At 40.2% G+C, this 16026-nt stretch overlaps 1 protein-coding gene across 1 annotated transcript in view; it reads left to right on the top strand.

The window, feature by feature from the left end:
* cnga3a (cyclic nucleotide gated channel subunit alpha 3a) overlaps window positions 1-16026 on the top strand; it is a 53754-nt gene that overhangs the window by 25626 nt on the left and 12102 nt on the right. Inside the window, exons 2-4 of the mRNA XM_067985376.1 lie at window positions 7299-7443; window positions 9492-9608; window positions 10143-10322. Of these exons, the coding sequence (XP_067841477.1) occupies window positions 7340-7443; window positions 9492-9608; window positions 10143-10322 (401 nt within the window). The 5' untranslated portion in view covers window positions 7299-7339. The remainder of the gene's footprint in view (window positions 1-7298; window positions 7444-9491; window positions 9609-10142; window positions 10323-16026) is intronic.

The following is a 16026-nucleotide window of genomic DNA, read 5'->3' as shown; positions in this document are numbered from 1 at the left end:
TATACCCCTCGGTCTCACTGTTCTTGCACCCTTTTAGAATTGTACCCTTTGGATTATATTGTCTCTCTTCATTCTTCCTACCAAAGTATCTCACTTACACTTTTCTGCATTAAATTTCATCTGCCACGTGTCCACCCATTCCACCAGTCTGTCTGTGTCCTCTTGAAGTCTATCACTCTCCTCCTCACTGTTCACCACACTTCCAAGTTTTGTGTCATCTACAAATTTTGAAATTGTGCCCTGTACACCCAAGTCCAAATCATTAATATATATCAAGAAAAGTCTTGGTACTAATCCCTGGGGAACACACCTGTATACCTCCTTCCAGTCCGAAAAACAACCGTTCACCACTACTCTCTGTTTCCTGTTACTTAGCCAATTTCGTATCCATGCTGCCCCTTTTATTCCATGGGCTTGAACTTTGATGACAAGACTATTATGCGGCAAATGCCTTTTGGAAGTCCATGTACACCACATCAACTACATTGCCCTCATCGACCCTCTCTGTTACCTCATCAAAAAACTCAATCAAGTTAGTTAAACATGATTTGCCTTTAACAAATCCATGCTGGCTTTCCTTAACTAATCCACACTTGTCCAAGTGACTGTTAATCTTGTCCCGGATTATTGTTTCTAAAAGTTTCCCCACTACCGAGGTTAAACTGACTGGCCTGTAGTTGCTGGGTTTATCTTTACACCCTTTTTGAACAAGGGTGTAACATTTGCAATTCTCCAGTCCTCTGGCACCACCCCCATATCTAAGGATTATTGGAAGATTATGGCCAGCACCTCTGCAATTTCCACCCTTACTTCCCTCAGCAACCTAGGGTGCATCCCATCTGGACCAGGTGACTTATCTACTTTAAGTACCACTAGCCTTTCTAGTACCTCCTCTTTATCAATTTTTAACCCATCCGGTATCTCAACTACCTCCTCTTTTAAGAACATAAGAACATAAGAAATTGGAGCAGGAGTAGGCCAATCGGCCCCTCGAGCCTGCTCCGCCATTCAATAAGATCATGGCTGATCTGATCCCAACCACAAATCTAAAGAACACAAGAAGTCGGAGCAGGACCCGGCCACATAGCCCCTGGGCCCTCTCCGCCACCCACAGGGCATTGACCGATCCGAACTCAGCTTCATGTCCAATTTCCTGCCCGCTCCCCATAACCCCTAATTCCCTTTACTTCTAGGAAACTGTCTATTTCTGTTTTAAATTTATCTAATGATGTAGCTTCCACAGCTTCCTGGGGCAGCAAATTCCACAGACCTACCACCCTCTGAGTGAAGAAGTTTCTCCTCATCTCAGTTTTGAAAGAGCAGCCCCTTATTCTAAGATTATGCCCCCTAGTTCTAGTTTTACCCATCTTTGGGAACATCCTTACCGCATCCACCCGATCAAGACCCTTCACAATCTTATATGTTTCAATAAGATCGCCTCTCATTCTTCTGAACTCCAATGAGTAGAGTCCCAATCTACTCAACCTCTCCTCATATGTCCGCCCCCTCATCCCCGGGATTAACCGAGTGAACCTTCTTTGTACTGCCTCGAGAGCAAGTATGTCTTTTCTTAAGTATGGAGACCAAAACTGTATGCAGTATTCCAGGTGCGGTCTCACCAATACCTTATATAACTGCAGCAATACCTCCTTGTTTTTATATTCTATCCCCCTAGCAATAAAAGCCAACATTCCGTTGGCTTTCTTGATCACCTGCTGCACCTGCATACCAACTTTTTGATTTTCTTGCACTAGGACCCCCAGATCCCTTTGTACTGCAGTACTTTCCAGTCTCTCGCCATTAAGAAAATAACTTGCTCTCTGATTTTTCCTGCCAAAGTGCATAACCTCACATTTTCCAATATTATATTGCATCTGCCAAATCTCCGCCCACTCACCCAGCCTGTCTATATCCCCTTGCAGGTTTTTTATGTCCTCCTCACTCTCTACTTTCCCTCCCATCTTTGTATTATCTGCAAATTTTACTGTGACTTTGGCAGCATCTTCTTCCTTGGTAAAGACAGATGCAAAATACTCATTTAGTACCTCAGCCATGCCCTCTGGCTCCAAGCATAGATCTCCTTTTTGGTCCTTAATCATTCTCACCCCTCCTCTTACTACCCATTTACTATTTATATGCCTATAGAAGAATTTTGGATTCCCTTTTATGTTAGCCACCAGTCTATTCTCATACTCTCTCTTTGCCCCTCTTATTTCCTTTTTCGCTTCCCCTCTGAACTTTCTATATTCAGCCTGGTTCTCACTTGTATTATCAATCTGACCTCTGTCATACGCCACTTTTTTCTGCTTCATCTTACTCTCTAACTCTTTCGTCTCGCAGGGAGCTCTGGCTTTAGTTGCCTTATCTTTCTCCCTCGTGGGAATGTACCTAGACTGTACCCGAACCATCTCCTCTCTAAAGGCTGCTCATTGTTCAATTACAGTTTTGCCTGCCAATTTGTCCCAGCTCTGTTGAGGTGCAACCTGTCCAGCCTGTACAGGTCCCACTTCCCCCAGAACTGGTCCCAATGCCCCAGAAATCAAACCTGCACCATCTCTCCAGCACCATCTGCTCTATCTTCCTATTTCTATACTCACTAGCATGTGGCACCGGGAGTAATCCGGAGATTACTATCTTTGAGGTCCTGCTTATTAATCTCTTTCCTAACTCCATAAAATCTTCCTACAGGACCTCATCCCTCTTTTTACCTATGTCATTGGTACCGATATGGACCACGACCTCTGGCTGTTTATCCTCCTCCTTCAGAATGTTCTGCAGCCACACAGTGACATCATTGACCCTGGCACCAGGGAGGCAACATACCATCCTGGACTCGCCTCTGCGGCTGCAGAAACACCTGTTTGTTCCCCTAACTATTGAATCCTCAATCACTATTGCTCTCTTGACCTTTCTCCTCCCCTCCTGTACACCTGAGCCACCCATGGAACTGTGGACTTGGCTCTGGCTGCTCTCCCTCATCAGTATGCAAAACTGAGTAGCAAGTATTTGTTATTCCAAACCCTGTGCAAGAAATGTCTGACCATTTCTGAGAAGCAAGCATACATTCCAGCAACTAGTTTTAATGTAAAGCCTTTCGGTTACCTAAAGAATGCATGTTTCTTTATCAGATAGTGTCACTAAAATTGTACTTCATTTATATAGTGCAAACCATCCTTGGCAAAAACCCAACAACCTAAAAAATATGTGTGACTCTGATGTCAGTTAACAAGGATTTCTGCAATACTTTATCTTTCTTGTTAAATAATTTTGAGAATTTTTAGGCCAGTATGTATCTGCCATACATAGTTTTTCATAGATGGTCAATCGTTGTTCTACATCAGTCACTGTCTCTTTCTCCTGGCCTGTGAATATGTCCAAGGTTGGATCATGGTATCTCTTTGGCCTAGTCTCTTAATGGTTGCCCAGATGAAACTAAGGCCTTATGTTGATTGTTGTGTAATTGTTTGACTTAACTATATGTTCATATTATTGCTCATCTCCACTATAGTAAATTTACTGTCCTGGCAGAAAATGTTAATTATAGATAAATGTTTCATTCAGTACTATTCAAAAGTCTAATCAGTAAATAATTAGAATAAAATATATTTGTTCAACCTATTCAACTAATTTGTTCAACTAATTATTGTCCAAGAATTAAAGAAAATAAAATTTCATCATCATTATTTTAGTAGGTGTGTTTTGGAGGGACATTGATGCACTATGGTACTGCACCACAGAGTAAAAGGACACTGTTTGTATCTTTGATTCCACTCACAATGAGTAAGTTCCAAATCTCAACAGTTCATCAGCGCAAATGATGTGCTTCTCCAAAAAAGGGATGGGGGCTGTATCAGAAAGCAAGACTAACAGAAACATGAATAATTAGGAAACATTTATTCTACATCTGGGAGTAAATGAGAGCTGATTTATTACATTGGTATCCCATGCTTACATTGTATGCACTGATTAGGAATCGACTGCATTCTGCCTTCAGTTATGGTGGAAGTTTTCAAGCTGGGATTCCTGGCCCCTCTGATCCCTTGAAGTCATCAGATATATGAATGTTTCTGTATTTGTTGACTTACTAGTACAATATTTCCATTGCTGTATATTCAATAGAACACTTTTCCCGCAATAATAGTAACTTTACTTGGGGTAGTTGACATTGTCTTTCAGAATTTGGAATGGGGGTCACCAGTAGTGTGTTAATATTCGTAAGTGGTCCCCCATACAGGAAATTTTGAGTTATTGTGTTTGCCCTCTTAACATTACTTTGCTTTCTCTCTAAAACTAGATGCATGAACACAGTGACTCCTAAAATCCACGGGAGTGAGGTGCATTGACCACAAACTATGGTGGGGTCTGCACTGGAGGGCACAGGAGGGGAGGATTTTTGGGGCCAGGTAGTTTACATTAGTTGAAAAAGCTGAGAATGAGAGGTTTGTGGGAGGAGATATTGTGCAGAGAGTTTTCCTATTGATGAGCTCTCTGGATTAGTCATTGTAATGACAGAGGGGATTCAATCGCTATTTTGTAAGATTTAGGAATTTGTCAAACCAGTTCTGAACAAATTTTGAAAAGCGTTTGGTAAACGTTCATGTGCCATCAGTGAACCAAAACTAATCAACAAATTGTGTGGTAGATGTTTGACAACAAATTTTTGGTAATAGTTTTTGCAGAATTTTTCGGTTGCCCAGAATTAAGTGATATCTTGACATTTGTTGACAATCTTTTGAAAACAAAACTGATGGATGAAACATCACCTTCTATATAAGCAATCTTGTACATCAATTCTTGTAACTTATCAACTGAATTGAATCTGGTGACAAAGACTGGCTTCATTCAGTCTGTAGTTGGGATTGACAATAGCCATGGTTAGGGTTAGTGGTAGTACAGGGCCGGGGACAAAGTCCAAGAAAGAAAAAGAAATAGCATCTTGTCACATCTCTCATAAATATCTCAACGTAATTTACACGATGAGCTATTTTGAAATGCGGTGACTTGTTATGTAGGCAAACACAATAGCCATTTTGTGCACAGCAAGATCCCACAAAGAGCAGTGGGATCTAAATTCAATATTGTTACGGCCGTTTTTCAGGCATGAAATGGACACAATGATGACGAATTTAGCAGTGCGATGGCCCACCCTTGAATAGCACGGTACCCTGAATGGTCAGGGGGACATGTCAAGTAGAATCTAGATGCAGCATCACAGCGAGGGAAGAAATTGGGTTATGGTTGCCAGTCTGCTCTTTCATTGTTTCAAATTGAGGCAACCTTAGAGAGGGATAGAAACAAATCTTAGAAAAAAATATTTTTTTAAAGTATGCTTTGGACCATTGCTTACATGATATAAAACAAGTCTGTCATTTGAAACCTACAATGGTTACATGTTTATAAGAACATAAGAAATAGGAGCAGGAGTAGGCCATAGGGCCCCTCGAGCCTGCTCCGCTGTTCAATCAGATCATGGATAATCTTCAACCTCAACTCCACTTTCCCGCCCGATCCCCATATCCCTGGATTCCCCTGGGGTCCAAAAAATCTATCTATCTCAGCCTTGAATATACTCAACGACTGAGCATCCACAGCCCTCTGGGGTAGAGAATTCTAAAGATTCACAACCCTCTAAGTGAAGAAATTCCTCCTCATCTCAGTTTTAAATGGCTGACCCCTTATCCTGCGACTATGCCCTCTAGTTCTAGACTCTCCAGCCAGGGGAAACAACCTCTCAGCCTCTACCTTGTCAAGCCCCCTCAGAATCTTATATGCTTCAAAGAGATCACCTCTCATTCTTCTAAATTCCAGAGAGTATACGCCTGTTCTACTCAACCTCTCCTCACAGGACAACCCTCTCATCCCAGGAATTAATCTAGTGAACCTTTGTTGCACTGCCTCTAAGGCAAGTATATCCTTCCTTAGATAAGGAGAAACTGTATGCAGTACTCCAGGTGAGGTCTCACCAAAGCCCTGTACAATTGTAGTAAGACTTCATTACTCTTGTACTCCAACCCCCTTTCAATAAAGGCCAACATGCCATTTGCCATCCTAATTGCTTGCTGTACCTGCATGCTAATTTTTTGTGTTTCTTATACCAGGACACCCAAGTCTCTCTGGACATCAACATTTAATAGTTTCTCACCATTTAAAAAATATTCTGTTTTTCTATTCTTCCTACCAAAGTGAATAACCTCAAATTTCCCCACATTGTACTCCATCTGCCACCTTCTTGCCCACTCACTTAACCTGTCTATATCACTTTGCAGGCTCTTTGTTTCCCCCTCACAGCTTACTTTCCCACCTAGCTTTGTATCATCAGCAAACTTGGATACATTACACTCGGTCCCTTCATCTAAGTCATTATTATAGATTTGTAAATAGCTGAGGCCCAAGCACTGATCCTTGCGGCACCCCACTAGTTACAGCCTGCCAACCTGAAAATGACCTATTTATCCCCACTCTCTGTTTTCTGTCCGTTAACCAATCCTCGATCTATGCTGATATGTTACCCCCAACCCCATGAGCCATTATCTTGTGTAACAACCTTTTATGTGTCACCTTATCAAATGCCTTTTGAAAATCCAAATATACTACATCCACTGGTTCCCCATTATCGACCCTGCTAGTTACATCCTCAAAAATCTCTAATAAATTTGTCAAACATGATTTCCCTTTCATAAAACCATGTTGACTCTGCCTAATCATATTATGACGTTCTAAGTGCCCCGTTACCACTTCCTTAATAATGGATTGCAGCATTTTCCCGATGACTAATGTCAGGGTAACTGGCCTGTAGTTCTCTGTTTTCTTTCTCCCTCCTTTCTTGAATAGCGGGGTTACATTTGCTACCTTCCAATCCACTGGGACCATTCTAGAATCTAGGGAATTTTGGAAGATCATAACCAATGCATCCACTATCTCTGCAACCTTCCCTTTTAGAACCCTCTGATATAGGCCACCAGGTCCAGGGGATTTATCGGCTTTTAGTCCCATTAGTTTCTCAAGTTCTTTTTCTCTACTGATATTAATTACTTTAAGTTGCTCACTCTCATTAGCCCCTTGGTTCCCCACTATTTCTGGTATACTTTTTGTGTCTTCTACTATGTTGACAGATACAAAATATTGGTTTAACACCCATTTCCTGCCATTTCCTGATTCGCCATTATAATTTCTCTTAACAGTCCAATTTTGTAACTGACCCTTTTCAAGAAAAATACAACCATTTGTCAGTTTCTGTTGTGACAGGTCATCAGTCACAGAATTATATTGATTTGATGGTCCCTCCATCTCTTTGTCAGGTGCAGATCAAACTTGTGCTACGTGAGAGGGACTGTCAAAGATGATGGCGACAATTAGCACCCAGCAGTCGTATCCAACCGTTCACAGACTGTCGGTCAGGAATAATGATGATGAGCTGGAGAGAACAGAAAATGGCAACAGCAGGTACGGCAAACCTTTTGGACCTCCATTTTTCAGTCTATTCGTGCCACAGCCAAATGTATACAATGGGAAAATGCCAGGTAACATAACAGTTAACTCTCTCTCCACTCAGGATTTTCCAATTTGGTTTCCTTGTTCGGCAGGATACATAGAACTTCCCTGAAATCCAAATTACTGCTGGCATCAAGTAAATAATATGTTTTTTAAGTGCACACAATACAAAATAATCTTAATTTGAAAATTCTTTAGCTGGTCCAATGTGTCTTATCATGGCTACCCATCATACACGTGAATCAACTTTATTTTTCCAAGAGTAGCAGGAAAGTAAGTTATAAAGTCAAGTCTTTGTGACCGCAGAAAGATGTTTGAAACTTATTTAGGAGATGTATGGTAGCTATTTGAAACTATTTTTGGAAAGATGTAAGATACTTTCTTCTATCACAAGGCTGTAACTGAAAGTATGTGCCCCAGTGCTAACTATTGCTGAAATGAACCAGCTACTATAGTCATACGTTACATTAGATTTGAACTAGAGTGCTAAGTAGGAAGATTGCTAAAAAGACACAGAGAAGCGTATATCTCACTCACCCGCCCTTCCATCTGTAGGAGGCTGTGTGGAGATGCGTGTCCTATGGAAACATACAACTTTGTGGTGATAGACCTTCTAGTGCTGGATTTACTGCCAGTTGACAAGATGCTGACTTATCTTTGTCTTAATTTTTAGATTTATATTCACATATTTTGGCTTCCTCTTCTCCTTTATCAGCTGGGATGATCTCTGGACCGTGAATGTTTCCACAACACTCATCAGTGTTGCCCAATATCACCAGACTCCCTATGGATTCCTCCTCCCACATGAGGTTGAATACTCCATCCATCAGCTTGGTTAAGAACCCACAACATTGGCTACTAAGGATATTGGAATTCAAATTCACAATTAAGCCCAGGTTCTTAGATTGGGAATGCAGCACTCCCACCAATGGCACTGCCAGTCCTAGCATTGCTGGTGGTGCTTGTACAGTTAGTCAACAGGAAAATGTTCATGTAAAAATGCAGCTCCAACAATAAATTGTATGTTGGTTGCCAAAAGTAACAATGGTAGTTCAACATGATTTATTGTTCAAGAGTTCTCAGGCTTTTCTTTGCTCTTTTATACTCTGTAAGGATTTTTAATTACAGGGAAAAGGCCTTAGGTTCAATGAGCTTGTCCTGCCACCTTGTCAGCATACCTCTTCACTCTCCAGAAACACATCCTCCAATTGTCTCTTGAACCTGCTTATGTCGTCTCTTTCAATAGCTGTCACTGGTAACTTATCCCATAAGTATATTAATATGTGGGTGAACAAGCTCTGCCTGACTCCCTTTATACTGCTAATTCTTCCATTTTTAACTTATGTTTTCTGGCATTTGAGCTGTTTGCCATGGTGAACAATTTGACTAGATCAACTTTGTCAATTCACAAAAATTATTAAGACAATACCAAATGGAGGTCATTCAGCCTATATAGCTTATCCTTCCATAGAAAGCTACATTCTATCATTACAAATTTCCTTTAGAATCTTGAAAACTCAAAGTCGTCTCTTTTCCAAAGCCAACTGCCTCAACCTTTCCTCATAATTTAAATTACAAGTATCCAGAATCTTCATTGTTATTTGCCTCTGTATTCTCATGACCAATAATTGCCTTTACCTATTTCTTAATATATATATACATTTGACAAGAAGCTAATGCACAAAAACTGCTGTTATTGAAGCAGATAGCATTCCCAGTCAGTCCCAACAATTCAATTTGAAGTGTTCCATACTATTTTTCATGGAATCCAAAAGTGAATGAAACTACCATTGACCTGTTCTCACTTCATTGATTGTATCGACCTCTGTATGACCTTTGAGGCATTTTTAACTTGACAAACATAATTTGTGACTGTTTTTAACTTTCACTTTTCATCGAAGGAAGGTGATCTGATAGATGAGAAAATCTGTGAGTTGACCTTTGAATTTGAGGATGATTTCCCAAACGACGACACTTATTTCTGATTGCTTGCTGCTTAGGACTCACTCGCTGTGTGAGGACACATCTTCCGAGCTGCAGGGAGTGATCTCCATAGAGACCAAGGGACAGCCTGAATCCCGCAGGAATTCTTTGACAGACAGGGGAGCTCTAGTCAGGTAATGTCACCATCTCTACAAACTGCTCTGGTAAGATAAAGCAGGGAAATGGGCTTTTATAAAACCAGCCCCCAAGAGGGAGCCTAAATCAACATAATGAAGGCCCAAATGGTCGAATTGTGTGCTATAATTTTTATATTTCTAAACTAAATATATAGGATTAATTCAATTTTTATGTTCCGAATTTCCTTGTCCCCATTCTATACTTATCAATATGGTTTTCTATATTTCTAATGCAGACTATTAAAGCTGAAGGCTTGGCCACTGATGATCAAGAAAAACTCCAGAATATCTACCTAAGCTTTCTAACCTAATATCCTATATCATACATGCTTGACACTTGACATCACGTCCCCTTTAAAGTAACAGACAAATATTAAACAAGTACGAAGTCCGGATCACAATCAGTACAATGTAAAGCTACAATAAGAGCTTTGGTTTGAAGTGAAAGGGCCAGTGGAGAGTTCAGTGATGTCAACAGCTACGTGTAGACACTTTGCCCTGCACTTGTAACCCAGCAAATCCTTTCTCTAGGTTAACTCAATTCGTCCTCATGCTGAGGAACTGGACAACTAGTCATATGCACAATGAAGATCAGAGACCAGACTCTTTCTTAGAACGCTTTCGAGGACCAGAGATGAAGGACGTGTCAAGCAGGGAGAGCAACACCCAGTCAGCCGTGGGCAATCCGGAGCATCAAGGCAAGAGTAAAAAGTAAGTTCCACTCCCCAGCACAGCGGCTCTTAAGAAAGACTGGTCAAGGTGGCCCCAAAGCTTCTCAAGGATCTAGTTTGATTTTTAAACCAAAACTCAAACCAAATGGAACATTTGAAAGCCAATCTATTTTCCATTACTGACCTTAATTATCGACTCGCGTTGACTAAAATGTATTCTCTAGATATAGCTGATTGATGTATTCCAGATTGGTGTCAAGGTTATAACAGTCCAATTGCATGGCTAGTCTTCATGCTGGCACCGTTTTGGAATGCATTTGAGTATAACCTAGCATAAACTTGACCCATTCCACATCCTACAACAATACTGTTTATTGGGTTAATTCATTTCCCATTTTGTCTCATTTGCTACAGCAAGTCCAACCCACTAACTGTTGCCAGTGCTTATCTATAAGAAATAAAAATCTATTAAAAATCATTGGCGTGAATGCCGTAGCTACTGATTTCTATCACAGAACTGGCTGACTGAAAACATATAGTACAACTGGGACAGATGTACTCAATCTGCCCCTTGTGGATTCCAAACATTGAGCTCAAGGTCTAGAGCTGTTGGTGATAATCGTGGCCAAAGGCTTAATGCATTTGTATGTCGTTGCTGTATCTGTTATTTTAACAGAGGTGTTAACCCACTTAAAACCAGGAAATACCATACATACACTTTAGTATTCGTCCACTAATCTTACCATCACTAATTTCTAGACTTAGATCACACCCTCGGAAGTCAGCATGATCATGGAATATGTTAATTGAGAACTATGACACCAAAATATGTTAATAACTCAGCGCAGCTACAAACCAATAAAACATGCTGCCTACTCTTTCCTACTCTTTAGCCATTAGGAATATTAGTGGTGATTTGTCAAACGTGCGCCACGAGTAGAGAGCCACACCTACCAGGAAATCATGAGCAAGCTCCCCACCAGTTTCCACCCCTTTACACTAGTGAAGGGTTAAAAAACCAGGAGCCATAACTTAAATTTAGAAAGTTAGAAGCAAATAAGGGAATTCAGGCAGAACTATTTCACAGTAAGGATAATAGATATATGGAATGAATTACCAGGGAAGACCACTGAAGAAAATAATATAAGTGGGAATCAGGAGGTAATCTGATATGTTTCTGGAGGTAGAAAGAATTGTTATATATCTGTGATGGCAGAAGATGGATTTGAAGACTGCCATAAAAGTGGCCTGTTTGTTGAGATAAATGGCCTTTTTCTAAAATTTCCTATGTTCCTAAATTCATGGTAACAGTTAAATTCACACCCATATTTTGAAGTAATGGTTTAAAACAGGAAGGAGCTGCACCGCTGGCATGGGCTCCACCTGAACCGGAGTGGGACCAGAGTCCTCGCGGAAAGAATAAACTAGCAAGATGGGGGAAGGATCTGGTAGCAATAACAAAAGCCTGAAGATAAAAGAAATAGGAGATGAGAGTAAAGGTCAGCCCGAGGTAAGGAATAAAGATAACATAAATGGTCAAAGAACAAATACAGTTATAAAACAGAAGTATCAAAGGACTATTAAAAATAAAGTAAAAGGGATAACTATTAAAGACGAACTAAACTGCCTGTACACAGCGTCCAGAATAAAGCGGGAGAACTGAAGGCAATAATCCATATTGGGGAATAACTGAAACATGGCTATACAAAGAACAGGACTGGCAACTAAATATTGCAGGTTATAACATAATCAGAAAGGATAGGGAAGGAAGGGGGATGGGGTAGCTGTACTAATTAGAGATAATATAATGGCAGTAGAAAAAAGGGACATAACTAACAGAAGGAAAGAAGCAGAATTCATATGGATTGAAATAAAGATAAGGGATCGATCAAGTAATTGCTAATAGGGGTATACTACAGACCACCTAATAGTGGAAAGGAGGTGGAGGAAGAAATATGTAAGCAAATATGTGAAATGAGTAAAGGACATGGAATAATAATCATGGGAGATTTTAACTACCCCCAAATAAACTGGCAAGAAGAGGTAGGAAAAGAGATAGAGGGAATGGAGTTTTTACAATGTGTGCAGGACTCCTTTCTTACCCAGTATGTAAAAATCCCAACAAGAGAGGTAGCACTGATGGATATAATAATGAGAAAGATAAGAGCAGTAAGCATAGGGGAACATCTAGGCAATAGCGAACATAACATAAAAAGGTTTAAAATAATGATTGAGAAAGACATAAGTAAGACAAAGATCAAAGTAATAGACTGGAAAAAGCTAATATTGAGGGGATGAGAATGGAACTCACAGGTAATGATAGTGAAATGGCAAAAATATTAAATAATGACTTTGCCTCAGTATTTACCAGGGAGACTAACATGGCAGGCATGACATTAGAAGAGGAGATCAAAAAAGACATAAAGACATTTAAGATAGAAAGGGGGGAGATAATTGATAAATTAATTAAACTTAGAAAGGCTAAAATCCCTGGTCCGGATGGATTGCATCCGTGCATATTAAAAGAAATTAGGGAAGAGATAGCAGAGGCAATATTATATATATATATAAATAAATTAATTCATTAGAAAAGGGAATAGTGCCAGAGGACTGGCGAATAGCTAATGTGATTCCTATATTTAAAAAGGGAGATAGAACAAGTCCAGGGAACTATAGACCAGTTAGCTTAATATCAGTGGTAGGTACTCAAAGATGTAATAGAAAGACATCTGGAAACCGAAAATATAATAAAGAATAGTCAGCACAGATTTCAAAAGGGAAGGCCATGCTTGACCAACCTTATTAAATTCTTTGAAGAAGTAACAGAAAGGGTAGACAGGGGTAATGCAGTAGATGTAATATATTTGGATTTTCAAAAAGCCTTCTATAAGGTACTGCATAGTAGACTTATGACTAAGGTCAAAGCATGTAGAATCAAGGGACAAGTAGCAGAATGGATAGCAAGCTGGCTACAAAACAGAAAATAAAGAGTAGGGGTTAAAGACAGTTACTCAGACTGGCAAAAGGTGGGAAGTGGTGTTCTACAAGGATCGGTGCTAGGACCACTGTTGTTCGCCATTTACATAAATGATTTGGACTCGGGAATCGGTAGTACAATTTCAAAATTTGCTGATGACACCAAATTGGGGGGTGTAGTTAATACTGAGGAGGACTGGGACAAAATACAGGAAGACATTAATAAACTTGCAGAATGGGCGTGTAATTGGCAAATGAATTTCAATATAGATGTGTGAGGTGGTACATTTTGAAAAGAAGAATAAGGAGGCCAGTATGCTTTGGAAAATAAGAGTCTAAATAAAGATGAGGAGCAGAGGGATCTGGGGGTACAGATACACAAATTACTAAAAGTAGTGATGCAGGTTAGTAAGGCCATAAAAAAAAACAAAGCACTGGGGTTCATTGCTAGAGGGATAGAATTGAAAAGCAGAGAAGTTATGTTAAACTTGTAAAGAACCTTGGTTGGACCATATTTGGAGTACTGTGAACAGTTCTGGTCTCCATATTAAAAAAAGGATATAGAGGCACTAGAGAAGGTGCAAAAAAGATTTACTAGAATGATACCAGAACTGAGAGGTTATACCTATCAGGAAAGAATGAAAAGGCTGGGGCTCTTTTTTCTAGAAAAGAGAAGACTGAGGTGTGACCTGATAGAGGTCTTTAAGATTATGAAAGGGTTTAGATAAGGTAGACATAGAGATGTTTCCACTTGAGGGGGAGACTAAAACTAGGGGCCATAAACATAAAATAGTCACTAATAAATCCAATAGGGAATTTAGGAGAGACCTTTTTACCCAGAGAGTGGTTAGAATGTGGAACTCGCTACCCCAAGGACTAGTTGAGGTGACTAGTATAGACGCATTTAAGGGGAAGCTAGATACAGACATGAGGAAGAAAGGAATAGAAGGATATTATGATGGGGTTAGATGAAGAAGGGTGGGAGGAGGCTTGTGTGGAGATAAACACGGACCTGTTGGGCCGAATGGCCTGTTTCTCTGCTGTACATGCTATGCAATTCTATTTAAAATGTAGATATGAGCCTGAAAGCTTTACTTTACTGTTTGCCTGCTATACAACGGCAAAGCTACCAGTGCCAAACTCTGAATTTTCATGATTTAACTGATAATTTCAAGTGTTTGCATTTTTATCACATCCTTATATTCTAAAATGCTGCAGCCACGGCCTCCTGGCAAATGTCAAAGTCAACAATTGCAATAACAAGGAAGACGAGTGAGTTATCTTCTGTTTCACCACATCAATCCTAGTCAGAACCTGCTGCATTCCCGGTAGAGTTGTAAATCAACCCTCATTAGTCCTTTATTAGTGCAGCTCAATCCTTATCCCTAAAAACGTATTGCTGATTTGCCAAGTAACTGCTCTTGCAGCAGGATTACCCTTGGATCAGAAGTTCTACTTAGCAGGAGTGAATGAAAATCATAGATATGCTCTGATGAGAAATGTGTTTGGATCACGTGAATGTTTATTGAGACTTAAACGTGTTGCAGTAGAAGTCAAACTCTATGCACCTTTTGGAAATCAGCTTTGCTTAGACATGAATGTTCTACTTTGCTTTTATTGGAAGCTGAGATCATCTCCAAAGTAAAGATAGAGAAAAATAAATAAGAAAACGAGGGAAAGAGAATGATTCAAGATATCCTTTTCAGGAAGAAATGCTGTTACTCCTGCATCCCTTTGAAAGGCCATGAGCATCCCCTGCTGATCAGCATGGGTTATGCTGGATCAGAGTGCTAGCTTTAAACATAGACTAGATCAGTAATCTCCCTGCCTTATGTGATCCCATTGTTTGTCGGTTATGGGGTGGGGGGAGAATCCATAAAGAATATAGTAGTGCTACTGTTTAGAGAAATATTGTAAAAGATGTAATAAAACTAAAATCTGATCATTTCACTGGATTAAACAACACGGATAAAAGATAGATTTGCTTATTTAGTTTGGATTTTACAATGGATATACATATTGATAAAAACTAACTATATACCCATGGATTAACGCTGTGTAGAAATAGTATACACAGAAATGTAGCGTGAAAGGATTAACCATTCATACGTGATGTTCACCGATCAAAATTTCTACTCTATGTTTATTAAAATGATAAAGAAATATATTACGGAAAACAAAGAGGATATTTGTGCCCATTTTACGAGTCTAAATTGGTCACAACAAGGGCCAATTTCAGAGACTAACCTCTTGTGCCAAAGGACATCTGAAAGACGTCCAAATCGATATTGGGTCGGGCGATTTTTCAGACCTCCCTGGCGGCCGCCTAAAACAGGCATTAGACCCCTTACATATGTAAATGAGGATCCTAGCGGCTGTTTTAGGCCCCTGGCCAATATTCGATGTCGCAAGAGCCAGGCCTGTTCTGCTCGGGAGTCTTAAGTGGGATCAAAAGATAAGTGGTTTTAAAAAAAACACAAAAAAAGTGCTCCCCCAACTCCACAATATATCGATGTTGCTACTCCACACCCCCAGCCCGTTCCTGGGACTTACCTTTGGACCACTGTCGGAAAGGCAAGCAGCCCGAAATCCATTTTTTCAAATGGGCGAGTTATGGAGGCGTAACAGGCACCGGCTGCTGGCCCTATTAATATTAACGAAGCTCGAGGCCCAATTTCGGGCCGGCCTCAGGCCTTCCAGTTCGGACGCGTGTTGTGGCCACGTCATTGCTTTTGCGCCCAAAACTGGGCACCAATGAATTTATACCC

Source organism: Heptranchias perlo, chromosome 6 (assembly GCF_035084215.1).
Source record: "Heptranchias perlo isolate sHepPer1 chromosome 6, sHepPer1.hap1, whole genome shotgun sequence".
NCBI lineage: Eukaryota > Metazoa > Chordata > Chondrichthyes > Hexanchiformes > Hexanchidae > Heptranchias > Heptranchias perlo.
Note: the sequence above shows the minus strand (reverse complement) of the source record. Positions and strands in the feature narration are given on the sequence as shown.